This window comes from Sinocyclocheilus anshuiensis, unplaced genomic scaffold (assembly GCF_001515605.1).
Source record: "Sinocyclocheilus anshuiensis isolate Anshui unplaced genomic scaffold, SAMN03320099.WGS_v1.1 scaffold815, whole genome shotgun sequence".
Lineage (NCBI taxonomy): Eukaryota > Metazoa > Chordata > Actinopteri > Cypriniformes > Cyprinidae > Sinocyclocheilus > Sinocyclocheilus anshuiensis.
The window spans coordinates 235,047-246,193 of NW_015549621.1; the positions used below are offsets into that span (position 1 = coordinate 235,047).

Here is an 11,147-nt window from a genome sequence, read left to right on the forward strand (position 1 = left end):
GATCAGTGAATTTGCCATTGTGATGTCATCTAGTGACATTTAGCAACCAGTTTTAGCTACTTTCAATTGAAAGCAGTTGGCAACACTGCAGGAACTATTCGAGCCGTTCATGCCAGACTGGGGAGAGAGGTGTTGTAATAATGTAAAATATGTGAAAAATAATGTGTTTTTCGAACAACCTTGTATGAGAGCCTGTTCTATCTAGTACACCCCCAAAACAAAATCAAGACTTTGTAAAAGAGCATAATAGGACCCCTTTAAAGCTGGAATACACTACACAATTTTTGTTTAGTCTGGACCAGTCAATGCTAGTTGCCAAAAGTCAGTCTGCAGATTGTGACTTCTTGTGTTCTGTTTAGTCTGAGGATTTTAAACATGTTTGATATTTTGAGCCAAATTTAGAACACATTGTTTTTATCTGTCATGCGTCTCCTAGCAACAAATCACGTGTTTCTGTGTGAGTTTGTGTTCAGAATTATTTAAAAGTTTGGTAGTCTGATCCTATATCATTTAGTGTATGATGAGCAGTTTTTCCACTGTAACCATTTTCAAATTTCAAAGTGTATGATACATAGTGTTTGAAAATCTGTTCAGAAGATGTGTAGTGTATTCCAAATATTTCTTCTACATGATGATGACTTTTGTATGAGCCTGACCCATAACACATATTTGGTTTGTACTGTCTCGCCACAACTCAAATTAACAATGTAATATTGTTTGCAAGTGTGGTGTTGATATGTTGTACATGATGGGTCTTTCAGCCTGAGCTGAATAATGAGGTGTTTGTGGATGAGGCTGAGGGCAGTGGTCCTCTCAGGCCTCATCCCTCTCTCTCATCTGACCGCCACGAGTACAGGAGCCTGGCAGCCGTGCCACGCTTGTCTCGCCCCTCAGTGGAGTTGAAGGTACCCATCTGATTTCCAGCAAAACCACACTTTGATTCCTCTAAACTTGAGTGGTGGTGGTGCAGGTGTATGTGTCGCTTCGAACTGCAACAAAGAAACATAATAAATTGTGTGTCCGCAATGTCAAGAAGCCCGATCACCTGGCAGCATGCGTTGTGGTAAAATATGGGAACGAGATTGATCGGTGTTCTGAATCAAAGCAATTATTATTGGTGAGAAGAGGCTTCAGGCGAGCAGCAAATTGAATATTTTTGCAGTAGCAGCACATTATGCAATAACTACATCATCATGGTGGTGGATTGGCAAAGATTTGGTGTATTTGTGCAAAGTTTTAATCATTGTCTGAATTTCAGAATTAATGGGACTTGCTCTTGCATGTCGGATGCATGTAAAATTTGGTTGCATGTATAGTGTTCTTTACAACTGATCTGAAATCTGAATCCTCGCTCTCTCTCTCCCAGACCCCCTCCTCTATTGGCAGAGATGGCCCAGAGCAGCGCTCCTTCAGAGACAGGCAGAAATATTTTGAGATTGACGTGAAGCAGCAGACACCAGACAAACCCAAACCTCGCATCTCACTTGTGGGAGAAGATGACTTGAAGAAAATGAAAGAGGAAGAAGGTTTGTGTCTGTTTAGTTGTCAAACATTGATGTTAAGCTACAGTAACTTGAGTTGATCGTTGAATCATGCTAAATTGTTTGTCAATGACTTTTCTCAGCAAAGCGAATTGAACAAAGGACACAAGAATATATGCTGGATGAAGATGAGGAGGATGAGGAGGAAGATCTGGCGAAGCAGGTGGCAGATATGAAGGCTCACGGAAAGGTTGTCCTTGATGGTGTGGAGTACAAGGTCGAGAGCTTAGGAAGCCACAGTTCCCCATCTCTGAGGCAGTGTGCCACACCTCCCAGCCACTGTGGCAGCTCAGGGTAAGCAACGTTTGCTCAATCATTTGCTAGTATTTCAAAGTTGCAAAGTTTTTTTTCATATGGGAGTGGGTTTTTTTGTTTGTTTGTTTGCTTTTTATCATTGAAGTTTTGATTACAGAACACACTCTGAACATCTAGAACTCCCATTCTGATATCTTTGATTAATAAAATAAATGCATAAAAAATATAGACTACCATTTAAAAGTGAGGGGTCAGAACAATTTATGTTTTGAAAAAGTCTTTTAAAAAAACAAGACGTTTATTTGGTTAAAGATATAGTAAAATTAAGACTCTTTTTAATTTTAATATATTTTAAAATGCTTTTTTTTTTTTTCCTGTGACAGCTGAATTTTCAGCAGCCAATACTTCAGTCTTCAGTGTCACATGATCTTTCAGAAATCATTCTAATATGATTGGCTGATTTGCTTCTCGGGAAACATTTCCTTTTATCAATTTTGAAAACAGTTGTGCTGCTTAATATTTTGTGGAAAATGTGAAACATATTTTTCAGGATTCTCTGATGAATAGAAAGTTCAAAAGAACAGCATTTATTTGAAATAGAAATCTTTTGTAACATTATAAATGTTTTTGCTGTCACTTTTGATCAATTTATTTTGTCCTTGCTAAAAATAATTTTTTTAATTTATTTAAAAATCTTTCTGACCGCAAACATTTGAAAGGTTCATCAAACCATTTAATAATAATAAAATAGTAAAAAGTATTTATTTATCATTTTTCAATCCAGTCCCTCCTCCGTGGACGGTAAAGGAGACTCTCAGCGGAATTCAATGGAAGACAGCTTCAGACTGGAACAGAGACCCAACTCCATGACGGGGTGAGGAATGCTAAAACCTAGTTTTGTATTTTTTAAGATATTTGAATTGCTTGACCCAGTGTTTGTCTTAACAGTTTGATCCCAGTTTATCCCAGTGAATCTGTGGCTCCCATTCGGACGGCCAAAGCAGAGCGTAGGCAACAAGAGCGATTACGCATGCAGAGCCCGGAGCTTGCTGTCGTCCTGGACAAGGAGCTGTCGCCTGCTGAAAAACGAGCCCTGGAGGCAGAGAAGAGGGCCATGTGGAGAGCAGCCAGGTATAACAGCCAGAGAGAGAATGATGTGTTATGTGAAATGTTTCTCTCTCCAGTCTCATCCTTTCCTCTGTAACGCTGATCTCTGAAGAGCTGTCCACTTGTGGTATTTTAATCTCAGCTTTTTCTCCAGGCTCAAGGAAATGCTTACCCAGTTTCTCATGTCTTCCCCTTGATGAATGGGGCTATCAAAGACATTTTCACATTCTTTGGATATAGGAATCCATGAAATAGATATATTATATATTTTATTTCTATATACACATCTCATGTTGTGCATTTGTCTTTGATGGCCCTGAGTTTCAATGTAGACCTCCCCTTCTTAATCTTTACTGTCCGTTTCATAGTGTTTTCTTTCATCTGTAGTCTTTTTCCTCTCTTTCCTTTTCTTTGTGTGTTACCGTCTTCTATCCTCTCTACTTTCTTACTTGCTGCTCCCAAGGCCTTGTGGTCTAGAGGAGGACGTAAGGCAGTATGAGCAAGACCTGGCTAAGCGGCTTTACCAGTCCCGTGTGAGAGCATCTCTAGGCAGCTCTGCAGCCCCTCCCACTTCCTGCTCCTCCTCTTCCTGTCAGCCCAGGTCTGCCCTTAACAGCCAAAAAGTATCATGGGGGCTTAGCTGTGATGCCTGACACCGCTTGGGGTGCTTGGTGCTTGTGGACATTTTATAGTGCATAGTGTGTAAAGGGTGAAAAATGTTGTGGTGGCTTTTTCTGAACGATGAACTTGTCCCACAAGACCCACTACTGCTTCTGCACATGTGCTATTTTATTTATTATTTAGTTTGGTAGCACACTCCCTCCTTCTCTCAGCTCACTCACTTTTGCCTCCCATCTGTGTACCAGTAAAGGTCTTGTATTGTCCTGATAACAAGTGTTTTTCTTTGTCATTATTCAAGTTGCTTGCAGTTGTTTTTTATTAGAGGTGCACTGATACTAATTATAGTCTATACCAAGACTTTCATTAGAAGCACCTGCTTACCTTCATATAGAAGCTGTGTTAAAACTTGAAATTTTTCACATGTAGGCAGTGTTCAATTAAGCAATATTCACTGAGTTTAAATGTGTGAGAGATTTCAGCAATGTTTGGTCCACATTGCAAGGTAAAAATTACCAATCACACAGCTTTTTAGGTGATGTTTAGGTTTGGCTAAATCTGAAAAAGCAACACACTGGTTAAAGATTAGAGCTTGGGATTTTGGAATGATTGAGTCATTTTTGTGTGCAATATGAGTCTGTGAATGGACTGTGTGCACCATACTGAAACTAACTCTAATCTAACAAAGTTTGGCAGAGCTTAAAGTTCTTGGCTTAAATGAGTAGTTTATCCAAATATGAAAATTTTGTCATTATTTACTCACCTACTCACCCTGCCCGGTCTTATAAACCTGCCGTCATCTACATCAAACCAATGGCCAAGGTCAGGTTTTCACTAAGTAATAAATAAAATTTTGGTTTGTCTTTTTACAAAACCCTATTGTATGTCCTTGGAAAATATGTCACAAGTTGAATGGGATCATTCTTTGATACTTTTGCATCTTTTTTGTTAAAGCTGGTCACTAATCACTGTCGTTATTTAGACAAGCACATTTTATTTGTGTGTCTGAAAAAGAAAGAAGGTCATACAACTTTAGTAGGATAATACCCAAAAATGCTAATTCAATAAATAATGACTGAATTTTCAATTTTGGGTGAATTATCCCTTTAATGGTGCATTGGTGGTTGATACCTCAGTGGTCCTATAATGCCTATATAGTATTCTTCCCCCTTGAGCTTTCATGGTTGTTTTACAGCATGAAAGCTAATCGGTGCATCTCTAGTTTGTGTGATTCCTTCTCATAACGTTTGCTAAAAAAAATTTGACAGCCTCCATCAAAATTAACTTCTCCTGTATTAACCAATCAGTGTGCACAGCAGCTCTGCTTATCTTTCACTTCTCATCCTGTTTACATTTCTCCTATCACTCTCTGTGTCTCACTGTATCTCCCTCTCTCTCCAGGATGAAGTCTCTAGAGCAGGATGCTTTGAAGGTAACGTTTGCTAAAAAAAATTTGACAGCCTCCATCAAAATTAACTCCTATTCTCCTATCACTCTCTGTGTCTCACTGTATCTCCCTCTCTCTCCAGGATGAAGTCTCTAGAGCAGGATGCTTTGAAGGCCCAGATGGTCATTGCCAAGTCTAAAGAGGGGAAGAAGCGTGGCACGCTGGATCAGCTGTCAGAGTCGCCGTCCCCTGCGCCCACACCCTCTCCAACACCAATGGAAGGTGATGATCTCATTTACCTTTTCTGAAAGAGAGTACAACAATACTGGGCTCTGTTTTCATACTCTGTTGTGTGTTACTGGGTCATTTTTAAAAGTCAGTTGTGTTAAATGTATCCATTGTTGTTTCTTAAACAGATATCAGTCCACGGGCAGTGACTTCACCAGGCAGACTGGTATGAGACAATTGTTTGTTTGTTCATTTAGTTGATTGTTGTTTTGGTAGACTAATCCACTTTTTTTACTTTCGATGATAGCCATTCTTTACTCTAACAGTCATGTCCATAGCATATAGAGCAACATCCATGAACTTTTCCTTTATCTCTTTTCTTTGTTGTCCTTTCTCCTTCTTGTACGTTTACACATCTCTGTCCTTCCCTCCCTCCATCCTGCCATCTCTCTTTTACAATATTGATTCCCCCCCTCTTTATCTCTCCACTGCTTATGCCTGTTTGCTGTCCTTTTAGTCCCTGTCAGAAAAGAAGTTTGACTACCGACAATTTGCTGCCATTCCTTCTTCCAAACCTGTTTACGACATTCAGGTATTGCCTGCATGCAAAGCATCGAGGAGTCCAGCCTGCCCGAACCCTTTGAGCCACTGCTGTCCTCCTGGCTTTCCCTGCTCCCCTGCTCCTTCTCTCCCTGGCCCTTCTGATAGCTAGTTCAAAACTGTCAACTATTAGGGGCCCTGTACTCGCCAACGTGAGCAGCATGGTCATTCATGTTACTGCTGCTTTAAGCATCATTCTTGATCTTAGTTGTCAGCGATTTGGGTTTAGTTTTTGGTTCTAAGGATGATTTCCACAGCTTAAAACACATCCTGTTCTTAATCTACACATTGTCAATACCATGTGCTTCTCTTCTGGGTATACGGATGTAGCATAAAGGTGGGGTTTACAGTTTGGTCCATGGGCTTTGCGTTGAACCAAAACATACTAATGCACTAAAACACTCAGAAGGAAAACGTCTTTGCATTGTCCTCTCCCTCCCTCTGCTCTGTGTACAGCCTCATGCACTCACCCTCAGACAGCAGCTAATAACACACATTTGGCCAAACTGGTCTGACGCCTACAGCATGTCTGAAGGCCATTTTTTGACTATCAAATTGAGTAAAAGAGCTGAATGTGGCTGTTTCATGTGGTGTCACTGGGAGAGTCAGTTCTACTGGGGTTGCAGGGGGTCATGGGAACAAAGGAACTTGTGTTTCTTGCTTTGATGTTTTGTGGTTGTTTCTGGATCTTTGTATGAAGGGAAATTGGGCATGTGGGGTGAAGTAATTTTTATGATTGTTAATGTTCCAATACTGTTCCTCTAATACCAGACCAAAAGACCACCAAATCTGTGAGACTGGCACAATTCTAAATTGGCTTGTGAAATTAAATAAAACCCTCAAAATATTGAATGAATGATAATTTTGGTGTGAAGATTCAGCTAAAGCATTTACGTTTGTTCAGCATATCCCTTGACAATCAAATTTGCTTAATCTGGATTATTTCAATGACCAACAATCAGCATCTTTCTTTGAAAGGTATAATTAATGCACTGGTTTGCTGAGCAGAACATTTTTCAAATTTTATTGATTTCAGTTGAGTGTAGTGGGTGGAGGACATGTTTTTAAGACCTGCATTATTTAATTGGTAAGTATAGCAATTCAGGCTACACTGACAATGTCGTGTATGAGGTTGATATTTGCTAACAGCTGTTACTCTCACATTGTCCTTTTCAGACAGAAATAATAATGTCGTAATAATGTCTGTATGATCAGGCAACAGAAGTCAGTCCTCTTCTCTAACTCATGGTGGCCTTGAATAAAGCCTGTAACCAAAGTGACAGATAACAATAGTACTATCAAGAGTTTATATTTTGTCTTTTAAGGATATTTTTATATTCTAAATATTTTATGTAATTAAAACAAATGTTTTTATATTTAGTCATTTTTATTCTCAAGCAGTTTACTGCTTTTGTCCTTTCAGATATGCAGCCAAAACTTTTTAACTTAACTGGAATTTTGTGTTTCTCTCACAATAGCCACACAATACTACTATTTTGTCATAAATGTTAAATGTTACAACTAGTTATTGACTGCTGTTTTTTTTTAAGCTTTAGAAGTATGCGTAAAACATGTCATTCCATTTTAGTAATAATAACATCCTTACACAAGCTTACAAGGATATATATTACAAACATACACTGTTTAAAAGGTTGGGGTTAGTAAGATTTTTTTTTTTTAGTAAGATTTCAATAAATGCTGTTTTTTTACTCTTTTTTTTCATCTTAATTGAATTTAAATTGAAATGTTTCTTGAGCAGCAAATCAGCATATTAGAATGATTTCTAATGGATCATGTGACACTGAAGACTGGAGTAATGACTGCTTGAAATTCAGGTTTTACATCACAGGAATAAAATGCATTTTAAAATATATTAAAATAGTATTGCGATTCACAGTGTTGTTTTAATGTTTCTTTCAAAAACATCAAAAAACTTACCGACCCCACACTTTTGAATGGTAGTGTAAATTCCCATTTAAAATCGCCTTTAAATTCTTTAAGATATGTTTGTCTTGTTTGATTATGTTAGAAACGGGTAATTCAAAATACCTGCTAGTCAATCTTAATTTACTGCACACTGTATTCAAGCAAAGCAATGTACAGGAAGCCTGGTGAATCCTTATGTGTTATTTGGTGGCCTTTTGAGACTTACATGTTTTGGCTGTGTGTTGTGAGTATTTATGTTGTGTTATGTGATTTAATGTGTGAAGAAGCACCTTCACCCTGACTGGGATAATTTAATACAGCTCTCAGGGTTTTTCCAAGGGATTTTTGAGCCTTTTCAAAAAAAATGAAAAAGAACTTGTTGGCAACATGTTTTTTGGTGGGGGTGAAGGTTTGTACAGCATGCCTGTGTTGTGTTTGGAAGGACTGTTGTGTGAAGTTTTAAGTGGGCTTTGTGAAAAGCAGAGGTTGGTATATTATACATTTTCTTCCAGTTCTTAAAATTAGCAGGTGAAGAGATGGAAAAAGTCTTGTTATTGGGGCATTATCAGCATTATTATAACACCACATCCCTGGCTCTCTGACAGAGGAACATGAGGATTTTTCAGGGTTTATGGACATGAAACAGGAATCTGAGGCATTTTAATCTAGATGTCCCTCAGTAAGTCTGTCCACAGCAGTGGTGCAAGTCTGAAGCAGCAGCTCCCCTACAAAGTGCTTTCTGGTCAGGTGAAGGTGAAGCGGCGTCTCCCAGAACAGCTCTGTGGTTCAGATGTCAAGAGCCTGTTGATCCAAACAACCTCTGTGCCATTCAAAAGACCTCATCTTGTCATCTACATTTGTCTTTTAAAATGAATGAGAAATTATTTACACCCAGCATTTCTGCATTTCTGCCAAAAAGAGCTATTCTTGGGAGACACCTAAAGGTTTCACTCTTCCAATTGTCTATTCTGCCGGAAAGAAACAGATGAGCTGTTGAATTCTTTCTGAACTCTGTTTCCTTCTCTCATGCTCTGTCTCTCTCTTGCAGTCTCCTGGTGCAGGTGGTGATGTGCACTTCATGGATGATAACCCAGGTAAGTTCCTCATCATTTGTGGGTCAGTGCTGTAGTGTACAGGGTATCTTTGTGTTGTGTTCACTAGTACTTGGCTCACAGTTATTGTCCTCTTGACACAGGCGACTTCCTTGGATAAGTGCTCTTCTAATTTTGGTAGGAGGTCTGTGTGTGTGTGTTTGTGTGTGTGCATATGCATTGGTTTTTGATAAGAAGCCTGTTGTGCTGCACTTGATTATAATCTAGTTTCTTCAAAATGAGTAAGGTTCAGGTGAGCAGTGGGTTTCTCTGTGCTTTCATCCTTCAACTTGTTTTTAGGGAATCATGGTTACTTGATTAAGAGTTCTACCCATTTTTCAAAATGGGCGTGTTCTCTAACATCTGGCAAACGCTTTTACCTGCAACACATCCTGATGACATGAACTGCATAGGGCTGGGCGATATATAAAGTTTGTACGATTTATCGATATATTTTTTACAAACGATATGGGATGAGGCAATGAGTGCATAATCCAGTTTGTCCTAAACATGAGACATGCTTTATATTAAGGGCTTTAAAATAACTCGTAAGATATAGTTAACATGTATAGTTTAAAGCTACTTACCCCGTCAGATGCTCTGACAGATACATGTTTTGCTGACAGAGAGATGCGGTGTTTTCCTCAGTGCATAACTTACGTTTCACTGGTATTTTCTCCTTCTGTAAACATTAGAAAGTCATGGAAATATTTCCATTTTGCTGTCAGGAATGGACGAGCCTTCAAGTCTCTTGAAGACTTCAGTGAACGAGCGCCATCCCAGTACTTTTATTTTCATTTTTGGCTTAGTGAATTTAACTTCTGCTTTAAAAAGCATTGTTTTTTTTTGTTTTTAAATTGTAATGTTCGAATGTAATCTGATTTGAACCCTTTTTTGCACGTAATATAATAGCATAACCTACTGTACATGGTACATTCACTATATTTGTTTTCATAGCCTTTAATATGAACATTGTTTCATTGGAGAACATCAGGCAGGATGTAAAATTAAATTTTTAAAAATACATAATTTTTTTTCATCCAAATAGAAAAACAGAGAAAATACAGAGATATATACCGTATATCGCAGTACAGCTAGAAAATACAGATATATGTTGTTGTTGATTTTTTTTGGCCATATCGCCCAGCCCTAGAACTGCATGTCAATTCTACCCCTCTGAATGTGATGCCACATGCTGCAGTTTGCCATAACAGTACCATACGTGTTATAATGGGTGAAGATTTAAACATCTACTCTTCTGTTTGGCATAGTGTGTATCAACATTGGTTGACACAATAGGTAACTAGGGATGCCCTGATATTCAAATTCTGTCTGATAATTGTAAGCTGATAATTATTTTTATTTTATGGCTGATAACAATGGTCCGTATTAAAATTCTGTACTATTCTGTCTGAATAAATTGAAAGTAAAACCCTAAAAAAAAAAAATTTGAAATCAGTCTTTTTAAATGTAATGTAAATTTACAGTATGAAATTGAGATTTCAGTTGTTTGAGTGCTAAAGATAACATTTAACAGTGTCATTAAATTATTTGTTTCAAAGATTAACTTTGAGTTAAGTTTGAGATGATGGCAAAGGTGCTTTTAATATAAAAACAGGGCAAATATGCATGCTTAATAGCACATCTAATATTGACAGATATGTCAGGAATATTGTGCGTCTAGCTGGTTATTATGAAATAATTTTGCCAGTTTTTTTTTTTTTGTCATTGTCAACCAGCTGGGTGTACATTTATCCCTCTTATTTCATAGCTACTTGCCACATGAGTAAATAATTGGACACAAAATATTGATTTGGGTTGAATTTTTAAACAAGATGAACATTTAAGGGATTAAGTACAGTCATACTACTTACTAGATGGCTTTTCACCAAATAATGTTAATAATAAATATTGATTTTAAATGTTTAAAAAAAAAAACATTTTGGGTGAGACTAAAAACATTGTTTAGACTGACGAATCAGAATCAAGTATTCCAGAGAGCCATGTAAAAAGATAAATTTCTTTCAAAATCTTTAATATTAGCCAATAACTGATATGGTACCAATATATTGTGCATCCCTACTTTGCATAATCAAGCGATTTTCAAAGTTCAAAAAATGCTCTCTGCTGCATTAGCAGTAAAAAATGCTAACATCATTTTTGCAGCTTGCATGTTTTATGTTTTGAAAAATTGGTGAACCTGTTATTTGTATGTCTAACAGGAGATCTGTCACTGGAACTTTTATTAAAATAGGGATTGATTTGGTAATCCAGAGGGCATAGCTGTACAGTGCATATATATATATATATATATATATACACATACACAGTGGGTACGGAAAGTATTCAGACCCCCTTCAATTTTTCACTCTTTGTTATATTGCAGCCATTTGC

At 37.7% G+C, this 11,147-nt stretch overlaps 1 protein-coding gene across 1 annotated transcript in view; it reads left to right on the forward strand.

The window, feature by feature from the left end:
* Window positions 1–11,147, forward strand: part of LOC107659431 (protein scribble homolog) — a 96,551-nt gene that overhangs the window by 82,831 nt on the left and 2,573 nt on the right. The window contains exons 34-42 of the mRNA XM_016448379.1: window positions 762–905; window positions 1,367–1,526; window positions 1,625–1,835; window positions 2,581–2,670; window positions 2,745–2,927; window positions 5,051–5,190; window positions 5,325–5,362; window positions 5,654–5,728; window positions 8,711–8,756. Of these exons, the coding sequence (XP_016303865.1) occupies window positions 762–905; window positions 1,367–1,526; window positions 1,625–1,835; window positions 2,581–2,670; window positions 2,745–2,927; window positions 5,051–5,190; window positions 5,325–5,362; window positions 5,654–5,728; window positions 8,711–8,756 (1,087 nt within the window). The remainder of the gene's footprint in view (window positions 1–761; window positions 906–1,366; window positions 1,527–1,624; window positions 1,836–2,580; window positions 2,671–2,744; window positions 2,928–5,050; window positions 5,191–5,324; window positions 5,363–5,653; window positions 5,729–8,710; window positions 8,757–11,147) is intronic.